Source organism: Zeus faber, assembly GCF_960531495.2.
Source record: "Zeus faber genome assembly, chromosome: 1".
In the NCBI taxonomy this organism is placed as follows: domain Eukaryota; kingdom Metazoa; phylum Chordata; class Actinopteri; order Zeiformes; family Zeidae; genus Zeus; species Zeus faber.
In genome coordinates, this window is record NC_137193.1 from 62,605,964 (window position 1) to 62,633,466 (window position 27,503).

General features: G+C 43.1%; 1 protein-coding gene across 1 annotated transcript in view; it reads right to left on the reverse strand.

Annotated features, from left to right (window-relative positions):
• The window catches only part of LOC307239703 (carboxyl-terminal PDZ ligand of neuronal nitric oxide synthase protein-like), a 174,135-nt gene that overhangs the window by 65,040 nt on the left and 81,592 nt on the right, over positions 1 to 27,503 (reverse strand). Inside the window, exon 5 of the mRNA XM_080013228.1 lies at positions 7,979 to 8,087. Within this exon, the coding sequence (XP_079869354.1) occupies positions 7,979 to 8,087 (109 nt within the window). The remainder of the gene's footprint in view (positions 1 to 7,978; positions 8,088 to 27,503) is intronic.

The window sequence follows — 27,503 nt, forward strand, 5'->3', positions numbered from 1 at the left end:
TAAGCCATAGTTCTGTGATAATGTTCCGAGTTATGAATGGCTGTTAACTACACAGTGACACAGCTGTTTTAAGGTCTTCTGAGCGGACAGCAACTAAGCAAAACAATATGTTTTGTTTCACAGTTAATTTATTATTAATTAGACCATGCACTGGTCATTGGATTTCAAATTGTGATAACAAATGAAAGCTACAAATGTGATAGACCTTGATTGAACTGAACCTTTGATGCTTCCATTGTGTTTTCTAGCATCATGTAATACTATTGCTTTTTTGATAACACTATTTACAAATGTAGCATTTCAAGAGGTAGGCATTAAAGCAACGGAAAGGTTACTAACCCTAGCAAACAAATACTTCTTCAAGGGAATTATAAGTGAAGTAATGAGTAACTGTCTAATACATTTCAGGACCAACATGGATGACCTTAGATTATGTTATTTGGAAGACAATTCTTACACAGCACCTAAGTACATTTGTGTTGGTGGACCATGTAGACATGTTCGCTGAGAGAAATTCTCCCCTAATCCTGGTCAATGTGCCGTAGCTTATTTGCACATGGCCCCTAACTTTTAATACATTTTGCATGTGTATCCAGTTCAACAGTAACTGGCATTCATCACTTAGGTCCTGTCCACACGTTTGCAGATTTTTCTGAAAACACATTTTTTTCCCTCTCTGTTGAAAAAAAATATAAAATCTCCGTCAACATGAGAACGCAAAAACGATTTAAAAAGCTCTCATAAGCATTCCAGTCCAGTAGGGGATGATAATAGCCCATAAAACTTGGTAACGTATACCACAGAAGAACATGCATGTGTATTGAGCTTCTTCATAATATTTATACACAATACTGTATGGACCTGACTTTTAAACTATTGATGGAGACCCTGCACCAACACAGTGGGCGTCGGCTATTGCTCTTAGTTTTGTGATGCATGCGCAAATGCCAAAGTTTAGATCATGATATCAGCGTTTTCAAGAAGCTCCATTTTACCTGTTCACACAAATACACAAAAATGTTTTTGTGTTTAAAAAAATCTCCACCCTGGAAGGAGTTTTCAAAAAGCTTTGTTTAAAGTGCCCTAAAATGCAGTGTTTGTGTGGGCGGGAGGCCAAAACGTGAATACAGGGCTTTAGAACAACCTGAGGAACACACAATATTTACAGAATGTTTCACCCTTCACAAATCCCGGTTTCAGTTTTTCATAGGCGCTTTTGTCAAGAAAAATAAGGAGAAAAAAAGTCAGAAAAATCTTGGCGAATGGGGCGGTATGTCTTCAATACTACCGCTGGCTGGGATACACATTTCAAATTTCGAACATCTGAAAGGCAATGCAGAAGTGAAGCCGACCGTCACAGCAGCAGATTCTGTCATAATGACTGGCTCTGCTGGCGTAATTACCCATCCCTTTCTTCCGACACCGTCTGGCCCTGCATCTCGAATCAGCATGACAATTAGCGAGGCATTACGGCTGAGTTTTTTTTTCCCCAGACAGCCATTAGCCCAGCCAAGGCGATGACCAAGTACAGTGCTCAGAGGGTGGGGGACATGGAGAGAGACGGAAAGAGGGAGACACACTTCCTGCCAAGGGCACAAAACTACAATTCCCAGTGGAATGAACTTGTTGTTTCTATGAGGACAAAAAATATATATAAAAAGCCCTCTTTTCCTTGAGTACTGGCTGTTCTTTATGTTGCTACGTGGCATAACCTGAGGGACACAAATAAAAAATACATAATTGCACTTAGTGTGCTCTTGTCACTTACAGTGTTTTCTTGTTATCCAGTGTGTTCCCTTGAAATTAGTTATTAGAAAACAAATTGTGTTTATTGAATTCTTTAATAGTACTATGGGGTTGTTTCCACACATGTGAGCCAATGTAATCCCTGTAATGTAGTCCTTACTGACGTAAGGTGGAGGAAACCCCATGTGAGCACGGGGAGAACATGCAAACTCCACACAGAAAGGCTCCTATTTGGGAGATTCTTGCTGTGAGGCAGCAGTGCAATGCAGTGCACCACCGTGCCACGGTAAGAAAGGTACGAGCCAGCCAGGAGACGAACCTAGAGTCTTAATGTGACAGATTCATTGTTTCTAGGTTAATTTGTAATTTTTTATTATAATTCATTTTACACATTGGAACACAATTGGATCCTGTCATGCCAATGAACATTTAAAAAATGGAAGAGCGGGAGAGAAAGAGATAGGGGTGACATGATGGTTAACAAGTGAGTTTTGGGTTTACATTTTCACCTACACAACCCTTTACCTTGAGTGAGCAGAAAAGTATTCCTTGAGGGAAATTCTTTATGGAAAAAATATTTTACTACACGAGCAAGCTTGAAGTTATGAATAATAAAGTAAAAACTCACCTAAGCTACAGCTCATCCACTCAACATCATCTACATTGAGGGAGATATTAAAGATGTTTTGCACGAGTGGTCCCAAGACAGTGACAGAAAGAGTAGAAGAGAGTAAAATAAAAGCAGGAGTAAGAAAAGTTGGAGGTAATGTTAGAGAAAGTGACAGAGAAAAATGAGATGAATACAAAATGAAAAAGAAGGAGAGAAAATGAGAAAGAAAGAATGAAAACTAGTGAAAACACCGTTTCTGTGTCCAGGGTCAGTCAAAGTGAGACGATCTCAATCAGCATCATATCTGCATTAGAGTCAAACCCTTTAAATGCCCTTTTCAGAGCCGACTTCAGAACCGTCCCAAGTCACAGTGCAGTGCATCAAGCAGACATACCAAGAACCAGATTCAATCCCAGGCCTCTGGAGCTGCAAGGGAACCTCGCACCCCCCCATATATACTTTGGACACTATGCTGTTTTTCCAATAGAGATGAACAAAACAGAAATGTTCCTTTCCTTTGCCCTGACAAACTGTTATTGTTTATTGGGTCAAAAGCAGAGGAGCCATTTCACCGGCCACCATCAAGCATGTGCATGTGTGTGTGTGTGCAAGCATGTGTTGTGGAGTGTCGTGTGACAATTAAAGACTGTTTCTTCTTTCTTCTTTAATGACTTGTCATTACTCGTAGAACACAATTCTTAAGAGTAACTGGGCTCAACACATGATAGCACATCTTGCAGACCAATTATCTGGTGTAACTGCAATGCTCTTGCAATGCCAGAATCCAAGTTGCACTATGACTTTATGGGAGAGCTGAAAGCTGATATATACTGCTTCTATTAACATATGCTTACTCCATTTTGAGGCCTCATATCAAGCAGTATATGCTGGTAATCGGTGATCGCAGTCTGATGCACTTTGTTTAACCTAGCCACCTAAAAAACATCATGCTCAAAGTGTGAAGCAAATATTCTACTCCCCTAAACGAAGAATTACATAGCCCACAACATGACTCATTTATGCAGAGTCAGAGTATCACCCATCTTTCCATTCATCATTCAGAGAATAGGTATAAATTGTAATTGTTTTACAAATTGGGAATTGATATATACATATATATTTCTTCTCTCAGGGGGCTTAAGATTACATCGCAATGGATGAGATCTAGACCTCCAACATAATTTCCCAACTTGAAACTGTTAGCAAGTGTAAACACATATCACATGAAGGCCATCTGAGGATAAAAGTTGTTGAGGCTTGCAGCGTCCTTCTTGCGGTCGCGTAGCTGTCCCCAATCGTCCGAATTAGCGCACAAGCGGTGCTGATTGGTTGATCCAGGGCAGGGAGCTTTCTTTATGTTTGTCTGTCTTGCAGAGACGGATCGTGTACGGGGCTCGTCAGCTGACCTAGAGGTAGGGAAGCCATCATTCCTCCTGCGCCCTGACTGACTTAGTATTTATCATTTTGCTGAGCTAAGTTAGTCACTCAGACACAGATTACTAATAGACTCAATTCAATAAAGACATAATGCGCGCGCGCACACACACACACACACACACACACACACACACACACACACACACACACACACACACACACACACACACACACACACACACACACACACACACACACACACACACACACACACACCTGTTATCCCGGGCAGCGTTGTATTGTAATGGATCGATTGGCTTCTCACCCCTGGCTTCTCAAGAGTCTCTTAGGTGAAAGTGGTGTCATTAATTAGCCTGCTTAAAAAAATGTTGGCCGGTGGTGAGCGAGAGAGAGTTAGAGACAGAAGGAGAGCAAAGCCAGACAGAATGAGGAGCCTTGGTGTTAGAATAGCGAGGCCAGAAAAGGCTTTTCTTGATGCCTGTGTGATTTGAAGCTGTTCTTTCGTTATTTTTACTACCATTGACTGTAAGTAGATTCAGCTAAATCTTCATGGGTCTTACATTGGGACCTTTTCATAAGAACAGCAGCTTCTCTACTTTGGAAGATTTTATAGATTTAATGACATTTTGCATTTCCTTGTTTTTTTTTTTGTTGTTTTTTTTTACTTTGGGCTTATTTTTCCACTCTTACCATTTCTCACTCACTCTCGATCCATTCTACCATTTCTGTTTCTCTCTCCATCTCCTCATGCTGATATTAGGAACACACACACACACACACACACACACACACACACACACACACACACACACACACACGCCAGATAATTATAAGATCCAGTACAGGTCGCTACTTCACGAGCAAAGAGCCCCACTGCCAGCTAGGTAGACAGGAGGCGTGCGAATGTGTACACTAGGGTCACAGCATGCTTTTCTTAACGCCTGTGTGAGTTAAAGCCTGGGTCACAAAGTGCACTCCAGGTTAATGGCCTCAGGGCCAACGTTGCCCAAGAGCAATCTCTGCATGCACTCACTTCCATTTCTACCTGAGATGCTGTGTGGGCGTGTTTGTGCATGCGTGTGTGTGGCTTTCTGCCCATCTGTGGTGTATGGCATAGAAAATAATCTGTGTGTGTGTGTGTGTGTGTGTGTGTGTAGACAGGAAAAAAAAAAGTGGTTCTGATTCATTCACACATTTGGTTTCTATGGTGTCCAAATTGAGTCATAAATATTCCAAATCGTGGCACAATTTCAAAAGGGGAAGAAGCTGCCTTGGCCAATCGTTGAACCTAACCTAAACTGCTACAGGGAATCTTAAATAGATTCTACCATCTCTGGTAAACAAAGCAAACATGCATAACATTAAACCAAATACACAGTGAACTATATTCCCCAACTTCCAGACGCCTTACCAAGGTGTTTTGAAACTAGTTCAGCAACAGACAGACAATAAAGATGCTTTGGAAAAGCAGCTGGAGGTTTTCTTTTTTTCCTATTCAAAACACACCAGCTTAGAAGGAAGAGGTTTGATTGCTTGTTTTGTCATGTCCCCGCGGATTGTGAAACAGTAGCAGTGGGCTGCTTTAAATAGGCTTTGACAGGGCAATGACTGTGGTTTTATTCTAGCAATGTTCTTCTTCTTGTCGTGTCCACAAAACAGTCAGTTACAAGGCTTGGCTAGATGTGGTTCAGCCACAGCTGAACCACATTGCTGTCCCTTCTCATTAAACTCTGCTAAGTCCGATGGTGTGCAGGGCTGTTCCAGCAGCGGACATATCAGGAGGTGCTCCATGGTCTGTGGTCCAGTTCCACAGTCACACACAGCGTCCCCGTCATTCAGGTATCCCCATTTGGCAAGAGTGGCTTTTGCACGTCCAACACCAGATCTTAGTCTGTTAAGGCATTTCCACACTGCGTAGTTGGTGTCTGCTCCAGGGGGCAGTGCCTCTCACCTTAAGCTCCATTGTTGTTTCTGGTGGGAGGTTGTCGAGTCTTTCTTCCCACCGAGTGACTCTTTCACTGCTTGCGCTCGGTGTTCTGTGAGGTGGGACCCTCTTCAGGAAACTTTTCCTGGATTTAAGGCGGCTTTTGGCTGGCACATGGCCGAAGAGAGGATGTTTTTGATAATTGGACTGTTGTTGCCGCTCTTTCTTGCTTGCTGCATTTCGTCGTATCTCTGGTGGGACTATGCCTGCCAGGGTGTATAGCCGGTCTGTAGGTGTTGGTTTTAGGCAGCCAGTGATAAGGCGGCAGCTAGCATTGAGGGCGGGTTCCAACTTCTTGGCATGGGCAGCTCGCTCCCATACTGGGCAGGCATACTCGGCAGCTGAGTAGCAGAGAGCCAGTGCGGTTGCTTTCAGAGACTGTGAATTAGCACCCGAGGTTGTTCCAGTGAGCTTGCGGATGATGTTGTCCCTCGCACTCACTTTACACTTGGTCTTCTCAATGTGGGTCTTAAAAGAGAGGCATCTGTCCAGGGTTACCCCTAGGTAGACCGGGTGCTCACAGTGTTCGAGGGAGGTTCCTGACCAGTTGACCTTCAGTTGGTGCTTGGCTTCACGATTGAACTGAAGGCACACACCTGTGTCTTAGATGAATTTGCACGTAGGTGGTTCTCTTCATAGTAAGGTGTTAGCTCTGCCAGAGCATTGGGGAGTCTGTCTTCCACAACTTTGAAGTCAGTGGCTTGTGCACCTATGCCAAGGTCGTCTGCATAGATGAAGCGGCGAGTGTCTGCACTTTTTGGTTGGTCGTTGGTGTAGATGTTAAAGAGAAGTGGTCCAAGCACACTTCCAGGTGGAAGGCCATTCTTGAGTCTTCGCCACCTGCTTTTCTTTCCTCCAAGCTCAACAAAAAAGTTCCTGTTTTCAAGCATGCTTTCGATCAGTTCTGTCAGACGGATGTCCCTTGTGGTCTCCAGGATCTTGCTGAGGAGACGTCTGTGGTTGACTGTGTCATAAGCAGCTGAGAGGTCGACAAACACCACACCAGTTACCATCCCTTCCTCATAGCCGTCTTCGATGTACTGAGTGAGGTTGAGTACTTGGCTAGTTGTCGACTTGCCAGGGCGGAAACCTGCTTGTTCAGGGATGAGGTGTTTGTCAACAAAGGTGCCAATTCTGTTGAGGATCAGACGTTCGAAAAGCTTGTAGGTATGACTCAAAAGTGCGATTGGTCTGAAGTTCTTGGGAGCGGATGGATCTTTCCCAGGTTTCTAGCAATGTAATTTTAATCTTGTCACAGAGGTTTCGGTTTAGACGTGTTACAGGCCTACACCCAGCATTGGCATCCGTGGTTTGTGACAAAGTCGAGGTAGATGGACAGTCAAGGCCTGTCTTCGCTGAAAAATTTCTAGTGCCCAAACAAGCAGATTACAAATACCATTTTGACAGAATCGCAGTTTAAAGCAAGAATATTGTACCTGCTGCTCAAATTCTGCTCAGTTCAAAGTCAATTATCAAAAGAAAAATGTAGTTAATCAAACTTCACTCCTGGGTATCATCATGACAGCATCCATTTTGGATGGTGTCGAAAGACGTCAAAACTCAAAGTGATTTTGGTAGCTTTCAGCATTCAACGTTTAGAGACATTCAGATAGTAAAAAAATAAAAATAAAATCCTACACTGCATTAACATGGAACAGTTGACTACATTGGTTCATTACAGAAGAATAATTACGTCATGTAAACATTGAAGGGAAGCCAACATCTGTCTGATGAACGATGATATTGGATATTGTATAAAATTATTCTGGATGTGTATTTGGCTCAAATTCTTCTCCACATTTAATTTCTTTTTGTAAAATCACTTAACTCTTTCCGCTTATTAGACACAGTTGAGTGTAATTAAACAGCAAATTGCAAAGATCGCATGCAAACAGGCGAATAAGCTTTGGACAGAAGAAAAAAACTCCTAAAATACAGTGAACAGCATACTTCTAGTAAGTGAATGAGGCATAACATCTGCCCAATTTTCTTTCGAGGTCAAGAAACACCACTCATATGCAGGTATATCCCTATCTATTGGGAAGCCCAAAAGACTGACTATCAACCTGATTGTTCTCACCGAATCTGCATATATCTCAGGAATAATCATTTTCACTCTTCCTTAAAACAAATGTCATGGTGACAGCTGGCACTGTGGTCTAGACATTTAAAATATCTTCATAGGTGATAAACAAACCGACAGATTTTGATGCTTAAGAGACATGCTCTATCTGGCTCACCTTTTTCTTGGACTTAAAGACATTGCAGCGGAAGACATTGCTCTGTCCATCTCTGGCAATGTAGCTGAAGATTTTTAGATCCTGGGAATCATGAGACACGTAGAAAATCCTGGAAGCAAAACAAAGAACAAGAACACATGAGAGACAGTTGGTTAGAACCCTTGTGCCTACATTAAATCTACCAAGCTGCCTACTTCTTTAAGGGGGATGCAGGCTTGAGGAAAAAGTCCAGTACTGCTGATGCCGAAAATGAATTGTTTTTCCAAAGTCAGAAAACCAGCAAAATGGGAAGATTATTTCCCCAAAATCTGGTGGATTAACATGCCGCCAGGAGTAAGAAATAATAGCCAGTCAGGACACGGTGAAAGGGATGTAGGGAGGAAGGATTACTTTTTTGCCACTAAAACAGAGGGGTCTCATTTGTGTAGGCCACTGTGTACAATATTCGGCCACAGGGAAAGTGTAGTAAGAAGTTAAATATGGTCCATTCTTTGCAGAAGACAGCGATACAGATATACATTATGCAGTATCTCATACCAGGTTCGTGCAGAAAGACTTTTAGGTTGAACGACATGTATATACACCTGTCTTACCAGAAACAGCGAGACTGTGGCATCAGGTGTTTCCGAACAAGTTAATTGATTTATTTGCCGTCGAAGTACAGTGAAGAGGCAACTTTTTCATCTACCTATCAGGGTTTCATCTATGGGAGCATAGATTCAGGAGGAAGACTTTCAGAAAACAAGGCAATAATACTGTCCCGGATGAGGTGACTGAGGAAACAGGGCTCCCAACTCCTCATTGTATTCTATAGTACTGAAAGGAGGAGCCTTTTTAAATGCAGATGGCACACAGATATGGTAACTGGCGGATATTCCAAACAAACATGCATGCTTGTCCTGATACCAAAAACAAGAGAAAACAATTAGTTTAGAGTCCCCACACTTGTTTTAGTGTGGTGTTCAGCGAAATGTTACAGATTGTAATTATATCAATATCAAGTCTCATTGGTAATTGCTGGTCTAGTAAACAGCACTTCGTACAGTTATAGCATTATTCAATCTGTGTACCCTGAATTCCAGTTTGACCATTTTTTTGAAAATACGTTCTTTTTGAAAGCAGCAGTTCCCATCCGAGCTGTAAAGATAACTGCTGGGGGGGAATTTATATATATATTTTTTTTTGCAAAAGCTAAAAACTCAGTGTAGCTCTTTGCAGTACTATTGGTACTGTATATAACCCATTGGGACACTCTGAATATCAACTACATGTGAGAGCTCTTCTCTCCCCTACATTTGGCTATTATTTTCAAATTGTGTGATTGCTTGGCAAGTGTAGACCAGAGCAATTTGTTTGCTGTAGGTGGTTTGATGGTGAACAGCGAAGGTCTCTCAGCGTGTGTTTGTGCTTGAATTTACAAGAATCCATGGCCTCATGGGAGAAAGCCCAGCCCTGTGGTTTTGACATTTCTACTCTCAAATATGCACAGAAATGATGCTTCATACTGTTTGTGTGCAAATAAACACAAATTTGTACTGACCGTTCAGACTGTTGGTACAGTCGCAGACCACAAACAGAAAAAGTACAGCAGGAAGCACGAGTAAGAAAGACTCCTGTTCTGATTTGTCACATGACCACTGATTTGACCTCATCCACTGATCTGTTCGGTGCAATCATCAAGACTGGTCAGTTGATAAATGCAACAATCTTTTAAACATTATACAACAGCATTTCAACAATATGGCATGTTGTTGAAATGGAATGCTGCATTATCAGTGAGACGGCAGATGGGCTGTTCCTTTCCCCAGGTTTCCACCATATGCAATGATTTAGCAGCGTAAGGCAACTATAAGAGCAGTGGGGTGGGGGGGGGGGGGTGTCATAAGACACTTACGGACATTATTGTGTAGGCAGGGATATGTATAAACACGCACCTGAGTATATATTCACAAATTTGACAAACACACACTGCTCTGCAATATCAGGCTCAGGTCATCTCCATGCAACCACTCCCATCCGACAACCCCAGATAAAGCAGGAACCCTTTCTTCGACCGACCAACCCCCCCTCCCCCCACACACACACACCCTGTCTTACTTGGATTGTCCCTTTTAAGTGTAAGCTCTAGGGGAAACGTTGGATGGCGTTGCATCAAAAATGCAAAGTTCGTTGATGGGAAAACCGATGTTAGTCAGAAACCACAGACTGTGATAAAAGCTGTAGCCCCTTAAGTGCTTTATTCCCCGAGACTGAATCTTTCACCCAGGGCTGAGCAGCGCTTGACTAATCGTCGGGCGTCACGGATCTGACGGCGCAGATTCATCTCCATTCAGCGTCTCCGAGGGCGACCGCTGTCAAACACCAAGGTAATGATGCAGCAGGTGGGTGGGATACTACTGCACTGCTCTGCGAAATAAGTGTACGGGGGAAATATACGGAACTCAAAGCACTGTACAATCAAATTAAACCGATCATGAAAACAACCCAGTAGAGGTCAACAACAAAATCTTAACAATGACAATTTATACAAGTTTTGCACAACATTTACTCCCGCCCTCGATGTTAGTGATGTAGACTACGCAATTTATTTCTAGTAGTATGCAGCAATACTGGTACCATGACAATGACGATTATTTGTCAAATTCATGTATATCCTCTAAAGCGGGGTACACACTACAAGAAAAACAAGCTGAGTTTGGGACCGATTCCCCCCTTATCACGATCATGAGCAAAGTCCAGATTTTAATGGTTCTAAAGATAATCTTCCCCGATCTGCTTGGAAGTCCGTCCTGGCGGCACCGATTGCAAATCGCTATGTCCAATATTTACGATCCGATATCCTGTGGTGTGGGGGGAACCCAAGGGTGCGTGAGGACACAGTCTGTGGGTTGTCAAGTGGGGAAGACCGAGAGCCAATTGGGGGAACACAACAGCTGCCATGGCGGCAAATGAGAATGCTACGAAACAAAGAACAAACTACAACATGTACAGTCCATGTTCATGCAGTCTGCATGACTTCATCCATTGTTTGTTCTTTTTTCCTTTTGGATTTTCTGTAATAATATTTACAAAAACTATCATAGCTAGTTCTTCCTGTCCATTGTCCGCCATGTTGGTTTACTCTAAAGCAGGGGTGTCCAAACTTTTTGCAAAGAGGGCCAGATTTGGTGAGGTGAAAATGTATGGGGGCCGACCATTCAGCCTGACATTCTTTAAACCATTACCATTGTAAATTAACATGTAAATATATCACTTTGTACAGTTTGTTGTTTACGTGTTTATTTGTATTTGCTTTTATATTGCTTTGTTTTACTCTGCTGTCTGCAGCTAGGTTGTTATTGCAAATGAGAATCTGTTGTCAATTGCCTTATCTGGAAAGATAAAGGTTCAAATAATAATACATTAAATGCAAATGAACTATTTTATGAAATCTGACTCCGAAATGTTTGTATGTATTTATTGATTTTTTTTCAACAAATCACATCAAAGTGCATTTTGACAAAGGATAGTATAGTCAAATTAAATGACTGAAATTTGACAAAACTGTGGTTTTTATCATCACAAAAAAATGAATTCACTGAGACTTTAGTATTTATTCTCCTCAGAAATAAAAAATAAATTTGACCTACATTAATGTGAAGGGTGATACTGAGATCTCTACTGCAGTAAACATGGCAGGTCTGGCTCAAAAACAGGGCTTTTGATGCGCAAGATGTCACGCAGGTGAGAGTCATTTAGTCTTGTCCTTACCTTCTTGTTTATTCATAACCGAGAACGTCTTCTTGCACAAGTATGTCGAGCCAAACAAGCTCAGCATTTTCTTAGCAAATGTTCGAATCTCTTGGAACCTGTCTCTGTCCAGCCGGCGGTGAAAGTTTACAAGAGGGAGTTGCTGGTGCTGACTGTGACACTCGGCGTCACACTGCAGCTCAATGAACTCCAGCTGCAGGTGGGCTGGAGCGTCATTAAGATCCACGGAAAAAGGAGAGGAAAAAAAGCGGGATCTCCTTTTCAATAGCTGCAAAATACCTGAAACGCTGTTGAAACTCCTCAGCCAGAGATGAGATGTTTGCCGTTAGCTTATCGTAGTTAGCATGTTTCGTCTGATAGTGCCACTTAATATTGAATTCCTTGAAAACAGCCACAGTCTCTTGACAAATGAAGCACACACAGTTGTTTTGCATGTCAGTAGAAAAATACTCAAATTTCCACTTGTCCTGGAAACGGCGGCCCTTGTTGTCAACTTTCCTTTTTATAGTTCCAGTTGCCATTTTAGAAATGGGCTAAGACTATACCACAGTGGTAAAAGTTCACACAGGTGTCACGCGGCAAGAGTGCGGCCACAAGTCTACTGCCATCCTCTGATGAAATATAAAATTGCTTTTTTTGTACGTGCTGGCGGGCCACATATTATTGATATTATGACAGACGCTTCGGGCCGGTGGAAATTTAGACAGGGGCCGGATTTGGCTCGGGGGCCGGACTTTGGGCATGCCTGCTCTAAAGTCAAGTTTGATCGCACAAGATTTGCGAGATTTACTGTTTTGAGAGTTGGAACTCTGGTAATCTTTGAAATCTACGCCTCCATGTCAAATCTTGTGTGGCTAAGCGAGATAGGGACTCTGGCTGTTGGTGGAATCTGTTATTGTGGTGTGCTGTTTTGGCCAAACCTTTGCTCTCCACACATTATAGGAACAGAACTGTTAAATGTATCATATGTTATCTGTGGGGTCTCTCACATTTTCACTATCAGTTAAGATTTGAAAAATCTTGTAGTGTGGGCCAGGCTTTACTTTGTGTTACCCACTGAGCTGCTACAATGCCCACATTTCCCCCTACAGGGACTAATAAAGTACTTTATATCCTAGATAGCTACTATAATCTTATCTTATATTTGTGATATATGGAAACTAGCACTAATTTATATAGTTAAGGCTACTGGAACAAAATGTAGGCTGCGCCTGTGGTAGTACACTGAGGGGTGAATTCACAAAGAAACATACTGCAGTCCCTAATAGCACCATGAATTGTGCATAAATTGCACCCGCTATCTGCGCCGTCTTAGCGTCTGATTCACAAAAGATTTGTGCTATCACAAATGATATGCCAAAGCAAACATGCCCATAAAGTTTTGCTGCTGAGTGCAATTTGCCTTTGTTTTGCTTCTGATCGCAATGATCCATGTGGCAAAGTAAATGATCTGTGCATCAATGTGTTAGCAGGGAGGTGGTGCTCTCCATTGGAGAGTCATTACGCATTTACGCCACTTCTCAATTTATCCACTTCTCACTTTAACCTTGAAACTTGAAGGACTAACTCTTCAGGGTAGGTCTATAAACAATAATTAATTACAAACATCAGGTACTGACTGTACACACATGTACTTCTAAAGTGAAGTTAAACAAAAAATATTAAAACAAACAAACTTTAATATCTCAAATTGAACAGAAATTAAGTACTGTACATTTTTTGGCCTGCTGTGAAGATACAGACCATTACCCCTGGCCTGGGTATTGCTGGTCTATAAACAAAGTAATATTCAAATAAACAAACACCAGTTTGTATATATTTGTACAAGTTCTAGGGTATTGCTGGTCCATAAATTATGAATAATATATAAAAATTGATGTTTCCGACGCTTGAAGGCAGCACGGTAGCATTTCCGACATGCCTTCAATGGAGCGATGCTACCTTTGAGAAAAATCCCTCCCAACTTGGAAAAACAAATGTGTGTTAGTGTTCGTAAACATATCACTTATCTTTATGCAAGTTGTTGAATCAGCTTGAAGTGAAAAAAATGTATCTGTAGTCTACAGCGCCGCCTTTCCTCTTTTTACTGACTGTTGTACATTTTGACCGACTAGAGCTGCTTCCACAAATGCACTATAAACCTGAAGTTATCTGGACATTACGCAGATGAGCTGTGTGAATGCAAATGTCCAAATATTTCACCCGGACATTACCCAGCCAGCACACAAAGATGACGCGGATTTCTCAGAGATTCAAGTCCTTCTCAAAGATTTCTCTCGCTCTTGTTTTTGTATAATGGGCTGCTCAGGCAGCCCACAAAGCAAACGCCCCACCGGGATTTGTCCCGGTGCTCCCAATGGCCATTACAACTATGGGTGTTATTGAGACTGATGCCTGGCTGAAGGATGACTGCTTTCTGCTTTCTTTGTTTAAAGTTTGTGAGAGGGCCCAGGTCTCTCTCTCTTGTTCAGTTTTGCTCTGTTTTACGCTTTGTCTACTCACAGAAAAAGCACACATTCTGCCCTTTTTTCCCCCCACCCACAATCACTACCAGCCCTCTCCTGACTGGCAGCAGCAGCAACCAGGGTGTCTGGTGGAGAAGCGGTCCCAGCTGCCACCATGGGTAACCGCCTGCAGCTAGCTGCTCCGCCAAGCCGTTATCGCCGGGACCATCCAGCAGCCCAGCAACCAGGCCATCCCATCCCAGGCCATATGGACCAAATCGGTCCATATCAGTACATACTAGGGCCAAATAAACCATACAAAAATGCATGGAAATATGTCTAAAAATGCATTTGTGTGCTGTGAGTCCATGGAAAAGAAAATAAATGAAAAAATTCTTCCCCAATATAGTTGTTCTTGGCATTTCAAGAAAGCAATATTGGAAACCCATAACTACCATAAGGCGATGGGCCACGTGGTAATACGATCCAGAGAGGGAGAGAGACACGGACACACTAAAACGTGACCGCGTAAAAAAAGTCGTAAATATGCCGGAGACGAGCGGCGGATAGTCTGTGTGTGTTCCTGGCCAGGCCTTATGGGGGAGATACACCTTTTCTCATTCTGAAAGGATTTGTTTTCGGATGCGGGGGTTCCGAGATTTCGCCCGTAAAACCTTGTTAGAATATCACCCCGCCATCATTCGGGGAATTCTGGAAATCATTCAGTCAAGTAAAACACCACAGCGGTCGAAAATTGACTTAACCCAGAGCTTCTCAATTATTTTCTGTTCCCCCCTAGGAAGAAGTCAACATTTTGCGCCCCCCCAACTCTCCACCGCGACTGTAAATAGTATAATTTGTCTATAAAATTGTTATAAGTACACCTCTGCATAACATTGTATCCTTATTAACATTAAAGAAAACAAAAAAGAAAGAAATAGATCAACTTACAAAGAATAACTTTATTGACATTGTTTTTTAGTCTGTAACAGAAAAGACTTAAAGTGCATAAATTTGCCTGAAATTAAAAAAAAAAAAAAATTCAATCCATATTTCAACTAAACATTTTTTCATCATCTGATACTGAAAAATACAATTTAATATAACCAATAAATAATAATAAATTCAAATTGATCAGCAACATTAACTCAGGAGCACAATATATAAAACACTTTGATCTATAAAACAAAAATGAATAAAACAATTTGTGCTGGTTTTTTTAATCAAAATGAGGAAGTCAGGAATAATGGCTATAATGAGCACGTGTTGCAGTGCACAGCTTTTCGGGTTTGAAGCATGATACTGCAACTCTCAGCTCCTGCTCAGTGTTTAGCTGGGACCTGTACTTGGTCTTCAGTGCAGCAACAGTAGAGAAGCCAGTCTCACAAAGATAAGATGTTGCAAAAGGAAGAGGAATGCCCATGGCCCTCCGCCCTAAGAGTGGATACTGCCTCTCTACACTCAGTGTCTGTGATGTGAACCTCAGTCTCATTGTGGAGTCAGACGTCATGTCGATGAACTGGTCCTACTCTGCAGAGCTGAAACCAGTTGGAGCTGGTGCATTGAACGGATCTCTCACCCAGTCATATTGGGAACTGTTTTCAGGGAAGTACTTTTTAAAGAATCCCATCAGTGATGAAATATGCTCCTTAATATATTGAATCACTGAGGTAGCATCATAGTAGTGTCAACAAATTCATGCAGGTTCTGGAATGAATCAGTATTTCCTTCATCAAGTCGCCTGCCCCACATTGCAAGCTTTCCAGTGAAAGAGCTGATCTTGTCTGTGACCTGAGGGAGGTGTTTCTTTCCCTTAAAGCTGTAGATTTATTTTATTTAGCTTTCCAAATATGTCACTCAGGTAGGCCAGTTTTGCCAGGAAGTTCTCATCACTAAATTTTTCTGAGGTCATACTTGTGCCCCTGCTCCAAAAACATTCTTATCTGCTCTCTGAGCTCAAAAACTCGGGAAAAGACTTTTCCTCGTGACAGCCACTTTAGCCCGTTCTCAGTCAGGAAGCAGTCCAGCATTTTGAATAGCTCTTCAGCTGTGGCTCTATCTCTGACATATCTACAAAAAAGTAGATCCTCACACAGGGAGTTTGTCATGTAAAAACGTACATAAGCGATAAACAAACAGTCTTTGTTGCTGTCAGTTGCTTCATCAAACTGTAAGACAAAACGTTTGCCTTTGAGATTATCTACCAGCTGTTCTTTAAGATCGTTAGCAATGTCATTTTCACGTCTGACGACAGTGTCATTGGACAGAGGGATGGTTTTTATTTTTGCGGCACTTGCGTCATCCAGCATGACAGAGACCATGTCTAATGCTGCAGGCGGTACCAGCTCCTCTGCTATGGAGTGGGGTTTTTTGCACTGAGCAATTAGGTACGCCACCTTATATGATGCTAACAGTGCTCGCTGGTTTACTGAAGTAACATTCACAAAGCGGGACGATTGTTGGCAATATTCGGCACGTTTTCGCTGAAAAAACTCAAGCGGCTTATCAGCGTGATCGGGGTGTAATGTCTTTAAGTGACACCTTAATTTATTTGGCTTCATGTTGTCCGCTGCCAATATTTTTAGACACAGTAAACATACTGCTCTTTCTTTGTCTCCCACCGTAATCACAGTGAACCAAGCATACGCTTCGTCATATTTCCTCGTCTTAGCTTTCGGGAGACTTACGTTTGTCTCATTATCTCCGTCTCTCTCCGCCTTTCTTTTCATCCCTGTTAAATCTTTTTCCATGGTGTCTCTTAAGGGTTTGTTATCTGCACTTCATATCTCCTGCTCTGTGCTGTGTGCTCTTGTTCGGTGCAAAAAACCCTACTCCCTGCGACAAAAAAAAAAAAAGCAAGTTCCCCGGGGTCACAGCGCCCCCCCTGGCATCGCTTCGAGCCCCCCCAGGGGGGCGCGCCCCACTATTTGAGAAACACTGACTTAACCTCATTGTGATTGGCGCCACCACGTCCAAATCCTCCATCTGCTTCCCCACTGTTGTGTGCATACATCCACATACAACCTCTTTGTGCGCGTAAGTAAATGAGCTTTGTCCGTGCGGTCTGCTGCCCGGTCTGTCGCTCGCCGTGGTCCCACGGCCAGACAATATTTGGGAAGTGGGAAAATATCACATATGGCGAAAAATATTGCAACATTCTATATTATTGAATACTGGCCCAACCTAGTCAGTGGAAAGTCTTCCTGAAGTGTCAGTACAAAGGCAAAGCTGCGGCTACAGCAAAATCTCAGGGTCAGTGTGCCACGCAGATCTTGCCGCCACAGCCCGACCTTGTTCTACAACAAAGTAATAATATTTCTCGACAATATTAAAAGAGCAGATCTGCCAACCTTGAGATAAGAGGACCGAGAACTGATCAAAGCGTAACAGACTAATATGAAAAAAACATGAGTCGAGATGGTACCAGAGCCAGCAGGCTGCCATGACAACTCGAACCCATCACAAAGATCAGATCTGAAAAAGATAAGATATAGAATTAAATCATAAAATAATTTAAAAACAATAATTCCCACACAAATCTTTCAATGCTTGACTGTATGCGTTACTTTAAAGCAGCATTAAGCGGCTGTAGGTAGATGTGAAAAAAATTCTTGGAAGAGGGAGAGGATAAAAATTTAAGTCAATTGTCATTTGTCATTTCGTATTGGCTCTCAAGCGCCATTCTTTGCCCATAAAGCTAAAGGTGAGAATACCCAAACTCCACCAAATATTTCCCAGTGAACTGAGAAATTGAGACAAAATGAATTAACCTCGCTTGCCCAATCTTTCACTCACCCATCCACCCACCCACCCACCCACCCCCACACACACACAAAAGAAAAAAATAAAGACACGACTGGTGAAATATTCAAGGATGAAGATCGGAGAATCTGTATTCTGCCTCAGGGATGTGGACATTAAGAAGAGTGTTGTTTGTTGGTTTTGCACTGGGGATGACCATGGCTTTAGGATTTGCCAAGCTATAGAGAAAAACCGCGATGATAAACTAGTAGGAAGAAATAAAAAAAAATGTTTTGGGGGGACGCACGCACGCACGCACGCACACACGCACACGCACACACACACGCACACACCTGTGTAACCGTTCGGACTTACAACCAGCTCTCTGACCAGTCTGTAATGTACGCTGCGTACAATATGGCGCAGTCACAGCGATTTATACTATATATACACTATACAGACTGTATACATCTCATCTCATCACGTTCTCAGCCTCTGTCTTGTTCCCGCAGTCTGTCAGTATTTACTACACTAGCGTTCTCAATGGCCACAACCCCTTACTGTGAAATAACACGGGTCCTTGCTTATCGACCAATTTGCTTAATGACCTGGCTCTAGGAACAGAACTCTGTCGTTAAGTGAGGAGTACCTGCATATATAAACACACGAGAGCGAGAGTGAGAGAGAGGTTAAGAAGTAGAACTCTGGTGCTGCATGGTTTTGCTGATGGCCTTGTAGTCTGGATCATACATAGTGAGGTTAAGTTTCATGCAGGCGTTGAGGCTTCCATCAGTTAAACGTGAGCATAGGTTGGTCTTAATGTTTCTCAGATGTGAGAAAGACTGCTCACATGCGTATGAAGCATGTGACAAACATGGTCAATACGGCAATACTCACGCTGCATTGTGTGGTATGTGATGGGAAGCTCGTTCCAAGTTTTAAGAATCAGGTGGTCTTCAGGTTCAAGTTCAAGTGATTATTTGTCACATACATATTGAAGTTTTTTCCATTTCTGTCAACTTGTGTTCAGCCGGTTGGTCCGACTCGAGGCAGGGAGTTTTCTTAATGTTTGTCTGTCTTACAGAGGGGATCGGTGTACGGGCTCGTAAGCAGCCCAGCAAGTGGAACGCTATTCCTCCTGCGCCCAAGAGGATCATTATTATCCACAATTATTATAATAATCCTAAGTGACATATAAAATTGTGGCCTGCGTGCCGCATATTGAAATGAACAATGAAATTCTCGCCATGTCGGCGCACCACGGCCAGAAAGACTCCATCTCCCTCCCTGAACCCTTACCTGTGGGCAGAGACTCCCACAAGTAGCGCCTGAGCAGAGACCCGGAAGAGGCAGGGCGCCGAGAAAAAGGCGCCCCGGAGTCTTTCTGTGGTCCGCTGCCGGTGCTTTGACTACGCCCCTTTGTCCGCCACATTTATATTTTTAATTTTATTTTCAAAATTGTAATTTCTCTTACCTGTTTTACTTTAAAATTACACAGAATAATTTACTTTTGATGTTGTTAATTGTGATGAACAATTTTAGCTCAAAATTGTCTGCGAACCATATACCGTCATCTAAAGAACCATAGGTTCCCGACCCCTGTACTAACTTATTACTTAAATTAGCCGCTGCATTCTATCCTTATATATGCCTGTGCTGTCCCGATATTTTGCAGGTATTGAATTGAAATGTCATGCTGAAGTTAAGGAAAATTACGGCGCTGAAAATCCGCCCAAAAAAAGTTGTAAAAAAAGTAAAAAATAATTTTGTGGGGGAAAAGTGTATGTGTTTCAATGGGTGGATGTTATTCCTTAAAAGGGACCTATTATATTCATTTTCATGTCTTTGTAGGGCTGAACGATTTGGGAAAATTATGCAATTGCGATTTTTTTAAACCAATATTGCGATCGAGTATGCCTTTTTTTAACTTCCTTATCTTCTGTATTATTCACTAAACACAAGCAATAAATCATTCTATAGTATGACCAACACAACATTGGATACAGTCAACATATAAACTGCTCTTTCCTGGAGGCCAGGCCTACATCTTATGATTAAATGAGGTGAATTGATGCATAAATTGAGATGAATAACATATCTTTATTTAATTGTTCAATTGTAAAAATATAAACCTTGAATCTCAGAATATTGACTAATTGATTTCACTTCAAGCCTTTTAATTGTTCAAATCTGAAAATGAACATAAAAAAAATCAATGTTTCAGCAGAAATTATGAAAGTATTATTTATTATAAAAATGTTATATGACCATACGTCCACATACATAGTCTCTGTGTGCGCAAGTGAATGAGCTTTGTCCGTGCACACACATAAAAAAAACAAAAACAAACGTGCATTATTCTGGAAGAGGCTCTGTCCAGACTACAGGTGTTCGGTGTCGGGCTCTGCCAGGAGCACCCGCCGCCCGCATTGCACCGCTGCTTGTGACGGAGCACCAGGTCTCACCCGGGGGCAGTGTGGAGGTTCGCTTAAAACAACCGCTTAATCAGGCTCCCCCCCCCCTCCATTTTTGGGGCCGCTTTCTAAAATCTCACAACAAAGGATGAAGAGTGGAGGAGCCAAATAAAAGGAACAAATCATGTAATTATCCCGGAGAAAAGAGCCCTCTCAACGCAGAAACTTTCACTTATTTCACCTTAGCAGTCCACCAAAATCTGTTTCTGAACAAATTGTACTTCTGCAGACCTATGAACGTGCGATGGTGGTTTTAATTAATGAAATTAAAGAAATGCAAGTTTCACAAGAGGCTTCTGAGCTGGCAAAGAACCAAGGAAGTGGGGAGGGAGGATGGATGGAGAAAAGACAAACACTTGTAATTCATCACCTGGGCTGAGGGGAGAACAATCTGTCCAGTGTTCAAGAGAGGGAGTGAGAAGGGGGGGAAAAAAACAGATGAAGACAAAAATTAGAGAAGAGGGAGACGAGTAGAAACAAAGAGTTGTACATCATGCCGAGCAAATGAGCGATTAGGAGTGGCGGAGAGAACGAGTGTGAGCCTCTGCAACCTACGGTTACCCATAACCCCCTTTGCTGTGTACGTCCACTGAGACGTTCACATATATCTTTGCAGAATCATAAACCAGACTTGAGCACTTGGATGCACAAATATTCCACAAGCAGTACTGGTTGTAGTATATTTTCCTTTTGAGACGTTATGTCTGTGTATGTGTCTGATCATAATGTGGGGGTGAGGGGAGCTTATCGGCCTTAACAGAGGCCTCGCACCACACTGTGTTCCGAGGGCCGATAACGCTGCACTGTTCTTGGAGGTGATCCCAGTTCAGGATGACAGGCCCAAGAAGGGAACAATTCCTGTATACTGTACAAGTTAAACAATGGTGGAGTAAAGAGCAAAGAAACACAGAGCTACAGTGATGCACTTTGACGCTGTAGTTAGCACTCTCTGGCACAATATTGAGGTGTGCGACAGGTCACAATTTAGCCACGGCTGTGGGCGCACACAAACACATACTCACACCCACACTTGAATTTGAATTGGAGTTGAGTTGAATTGGAGTTGCCGCCTCCACTTTAGAGTGGAGGCGGCAGCAAAGGGCTGGCGAGTCATATAAAGACCCCTGAGTTACAGCCATAGAGCCCTCAACAACTGCAGCACCTTGTGCCCAAGTGCAAGAGGTCATATTAGCAAGCATAATAATGGAGCGCAAGGGCCCCTATGGAATAATTTTGAGGTAAGGCCTAAGGCTTTGAACACAGAATGTGCACATGATTCAAGTTTAAATGGTGTTTTCTTTGGATGACACGCAACAGATAGCACCCGAACTCTACAACAACTCAACGGCAAAATACATAAAAGATTCTTGATGAAAGCATAGAAAGTGTGTTCACCACTAAGAGTTAACACAGAGGTGATGTGAGGGAGAATACCTGGGAGATGCTTTAGGAGTAACAGGGTAAAACACTTTTCCCTGAGAGCCCCGGGGAACAATTCATTTACTGGAGTTCACTCCACTTACTTGATGGTTGTGACTTATTTAATGTCGGGGGTGTACGGAACTTTAAGACAAAGTGTGTGCCAAAAGCCAAAAGGGAGGGGAGAAACCCAGCTCAACTGTGTTTGTGGGTAGTGTGCAGGTAGACTGGGTCTAATTAACATTCACACAAAGTTTTGTGTTCAGTGAGAAAGTCAATAACACATTTGCACTGGGGGCAGGCTGACTCCTAGCTTGAGCAAGTCATCATCGAAAACACATAGGCTGAAAATCTGACAGTCTTAACAGAGATGTTGTCGAGAGTTTGTCTATCTGTTGGTGTGCAGAGAACCTATGAAAATTTCATTGTAGATTTGCCCTGAGGTTTAATGCAACAGGTCAGCATTCTGTTGGGCAGGTAAGACTTTGTTTGGCGTTTGGAGGAAAAGGGTGGTCTATTAAAGTTGCTATCAGATGACAACTACCATATGAACTCTTTAAGATGAGAATGTTCTTCTCAATCTGCATTCTGTCCATGGTGGTTAGAGGGAATAAAGGACAGTTTTAAAGAAAGAAAATCTAATTTCTCAGTGGATATTTAAATGGAGAATAAAATTCTCACATAATTGACATTGGCATTCTGGCACCTTAACCAATGCAATTATATCCTTCACTATACCAAGCTGCAGTCAGTTGTTTGGGAGTGAATGACAATTGACAAGCAAATTGAGCGTCAAAGAAATCAGGGAAGTTTACTTGCTAGGAGAAGTGATTGACATGAAGTGATGCCACAGAGACAGAGGTTTTAATACCACCTCACCCTTATGGGTCTAAATCCACACATGCGGGTTAATATTGGTATGCCATTTTAAATGTCAATTGTCTACGTTGAGAATGTTAGAGGTGTACATGTGTGCAGTGAGCATCTGTCAATCAAACTTTTCCATTGTGTTAAAGACTGGCTGCTATGGAGTGTGGGATATTGCCTGAATTGTGTGTGCATGTTTGTTATACTTGTACAATGGCGTATGTATTAGTATGGGAATGACTGACAGCAATTACTGCAGCGGAAGGTCAGGGGAGCTCAAACACTGGACACAAATGATAAAGATAGCTTTGCACCTACACAGACATTTACACATACATGCTTCAACATACACAGCAATGCTTCAACAGCAATCCTAGCACACACACAGCCTTGTTCCCTCTCAATTTCCAATTGACAGCAATCCTCCAAACACACCCAGCAAGTTTCACTGAGAGGGAGAGAGAGAGAGAGACTTTCAAAGCTTCCTTTATTTTCAGTAAGTCATGTCACAGAAACTTGATCACGCGGGAATCAAAAAACAACAAAATTAAGAGACAAATCACAAGTCAGAAAGAGTATAGACATTTCTCTTCAGAGATTAACTAGGTACACAGGGATCTGTTGATGTCTTCACCAGGTTTGGGACAGCTGTTCACTATAAGGACAGCTCCCTTTCTAGCCCGGACTTCCTCCTTTGTACAGTTTACCTCCTTGGAGAGAGAGAGCTACCACAGGAAAATCACTGGTCAAGAATGAGGGAATCATCCTGGACAGAGCACAGCCCCTCCCTACACGTCCGAAAGCGTCCACTTTGCCAGTTGCGAAAACCAGCAAAAGGAGAGAGAACACCCATTGAAACACAGCCATCCCAACCCCTAGGTATGGTCAGGTCTCCCCGTCCCCTTCCGACGGTTCTCTTTCCTGAGAGCCGTCACGTGTTTCTTTAGCCGGTACCTCTTTTTGTCATCCAACACTGCCCCTGCCGACTTCCTCAACCAGGCCATCAATTTAACTTCCCGGAGTCAGGGAAATGATCTGTGACTTTAACAGACTTTCTAAACGTGGCGTCTAGAAACCCCTCCAGTTCAGTCAGGGTATACAGGTCCCCATTTGGGGCCTGAGGTCTGATACTGACATGTCTGTCACTGACATGCAATCCGAGTCAGACCCTAAGTCATCATGGTCATTAGTCGTCAGATTAGCATTCTGCGTCACATTAGGGTGGGTCATCACATTATCATTCTTCGCCACATTAACACTGACGACCCTCCCCCCGGGACACCTCCCCACAAGCCCCCCCCCCTCCTCCGGAGCCGGGCCCCGCGACCCGCTCCCAGAGCCAGAGCCCTCGGGTTGATCCGGGCCGGGTGGTGTGGGCGGTGTAGGGACAGTCTGCCCACTCACGCCGTCACCCCCAGCTGGATCGGGTGCCTGCGGCGCAGGGACAGTCCACCCACTCGCGCCCCCTCCGGCGGCCGGATCAGCCCGATCAGGTGCCCGCACGTCGGGCCCCGCGCCCACATCAGCCCAGTGTCTGTTCGGGCATGCGTGCGTATGTGTTCCTCTTCTTTACAGTGAAAGCATCTAGCATCCCCTGAACTGGCATAAATCAGATCAGTAATCAGTTTCGTGTTTTACCCTAAATGACACGTCCAGGGACCAAGCGCTAAGTACAATGAGTGCCTCCGTCTTCAGGGAGAGGAGCAGGCTCACGGTGCAGAACCGGCTCACCATCTTCCCGAAGCGCAACAGCTATCGCTCCAGTACCTCATTGGGGATAAACGGGAGGACTCCTGACACCGTGACCCGGATGTAGGGCACAGTCAGCAGGGACACCTGAAGATACGCATCATCAATACAGACGCCGTTCTTGACCAGCTGGGAGAGGAAACGCTCCTCCGTTACAAATGCCACCACGGCCTTATTCTGTCTGGAGGCAAAGCGCAGATAACAATGTCTGACCTGCTCCCCCAGCGCCTTCAGCACCACCTCCACACTTACAGCGGGGTCTGGCGCGACCCTCACTCCATGACGGAGTGAGAGGGATGGCGGCAGCCGAGGCGCCATTCGCCAAACAAACCCCGCGCAAAACTAAAGCTGACAATAAATGACTAAACTGAGCAATAAACCATCAAATAAATAAACAACCATCTACATAGTGAAAAAACACAAAAAAGGTAAAATAGATCCACTTAGCGAGGAAGTCGCTCTTCCCACCCGCAGCTCCCTAGAGTGCGTCCGCACTCCACGAGAGAGAAAGAAAGAGACCCTGTGGTATTGCTACTTTCTGGTTTCAAAGAGGAGAAAGGCACATGAGCTCAAAATCCATTCCTGTTGCTCCTAAAAATATCAATACCAGCCAATTTGATAACACAAGGTCTCTCCTAAAGACAGAAACCACAGAGCAGAGATTCAAACCTAAGGCACTGTGGCAGATCCGCCACCCAAGTGGCGTTTTCAGAGACCTCCAGCACAGAGACACAGCCGATGTTGTAAACACCAGTTTATTGTAGCAATGAGGCTAGGTGGAATAAGCCAGGTGCAGATGTAACATGTCATGAAACAGGGCTCCCATCCTGACTGAGTGTGTGGATGGGGTTTTTAAACCTGATGCTGGGAACCACATCTGGGAAATTAAATGGTGGTTGCTATGAAAAGAGGGATAGATCGACTGAGAGGGATTGTATGTAAATGCACTCTAAGGCGCAACCACGTTTTCTAAACTGAATAATAAAATAAAGCGACTATCGTCATGACGCCCATCATCACTTTGCAATGCTTTACCGGAGGTCCGGGGCTCACCGGGTTCGTCTTTGTCTGGATCACGGTCTCGGCTCCGATGAGTCGTACGCTTGTGTTACCAGATTGGCTCTGGGTTACCACGGGCTGTCTGGTCCAGAACAGCAAGGAGAGTCATGGATCTTTCCGTATAATAGGATCCTAGAACGTTGAGGCATGGCTCGCATACTCTGCAGGAGTTATTCCGGGCTTGGTGTGTAGAGGTTTGGTGGCGTGTCAGCGGCGTTGTGGATCTAGTGTGTTCCTTCAATGCAAGAAAAGTGACTCATTCCAAAACGGTTATTTGAGCCGGAAGGAGGGATCTCTAAACCGTGGTTCTCCAACCAGTTTCAAGGGAAGGTCAAAGGAAGAAAGGCTTTCAAGGTGCGATGTGCACCTGGGGGTCTCTGTGACGTGACTGTGTTGTGGTTTGGAAAACGTGGTTTCAAAAGAATAAAGAAAAGGCAGGCAGGTTGCCACAGCGGCAGGTAACGTGAAAGGAAGTCCTTCGGGGAAACTTCATGGTTGCGAGAGAGCGAGATCCTTGGGAACAAAGGAACTGAAGAATGGTTGTGCTCCGGAGTTTCCTCTGAGGGGGCCGAATCAGAAGTGATCTCCTTCGACGGCCATTGGTCAAGGGGTTTGTGAGATGTTTCCTATTGGTCAAGGAATTCTCGCGAGGCTCTCTGTTAGTTCGTTCCTCTTCGTCGTTAAGTGTTCAAAACCCTATTCTTTAATCTGAATCTTACAACCCATCTCCTTCCAACCTCAATCTTCGTATTACATTCCTGTTTGTCAAATACATCTTGAAATAAGAGACAATCACAGACGTAAATACATCTTTGGAATGCAAGAATCTGACAACACAACCATGAATGAATCTTTGGGATGCTGGAAGAAAAATTGTGTAGGCTAAGTCTTAACTGCACGGGTAAAATTGAACACAGAATGAATCTTTAAAATGCAAGAGTATGAATATGTTGTATAATGGTCAAAATATGGGCTTGGAGCAACACCAACGTTTGTCGCTAGGGGCGTCCAAGCTCAGAAAATGGAAAGACAGCTTAAACATATAACTTTGTTAATATACACCTCCCAATGTCGCGAGTGGTATTGTTCTCTGTACAATCACCTAGGGAAAAAATGTAAAGTGAATACACATTGATTAAGACACATTTTGAGTCCGATCTCCATTGAGGAGAGTTCAGGTCATGTAAATCCCCTGGGCCCCCCGTTTACAAAAAGGAGATTAAACAGTTTTTAAGGCTTAAACGTTTGCCCCATTGGACCGCAAATGAGTACAGTAAATAGTAAAGTGTTCAGCGAAGTCGTACTATGATCTGTTATAAATAATAATAAGGCCTGGGTTGAAAAATCCCTCCTTGGAATGGTGCTAAAAGCTTGACTGGGAGTAAAATAAATGTAACTTGTTTTTTGTCCACGTTGAAGTAATGTAATAAATTGAAATTAATTTAGTACATTTAAAAAAAATTGTAGAGAGAGAGAGAGAGAGAGAGAAGAGGCTGATTGTTCATTTATTATTTCTGCATTCTGTTTGGCCCGCAAGGTTTTATAAATAAAACACATGCCAATCGGCGCTCTTTAAGCAGCACAGACTGTTGCCTCGTCCATTCTGTTCCCCAACGTGGCCAACATGCCAGATAGTGATGTAATAAATTCTGTGAATGATATTGTCTGCCAAGCGGCAACGATTAGGGCCGATTACAGTTAAAGAACACATGTGGCCAAGCGTAAAAATAATAGGAACATATACACAACGTTTATACATTTTTTATATTATCATTATTATCGCAGCCAGAAGACCATCTTCTGGGAATTCCTGATGGGTCAGGCAGGCGCTCAACCTTTCCTTAATCCTGGTGGAGATAGGAGTAGTTTCCTAGCTTAGTTGAGAAAACACTTTTACTCCTAGGTCTGAAAGTAGGACCACATTTGCGTCACTCAGCTAGGGAATCTAGATTTTGGGGGATAGTTCTGCCAGGAATTGACAACAGCCAAATAGATACACACAGATACAGGCTCTTGGACTGA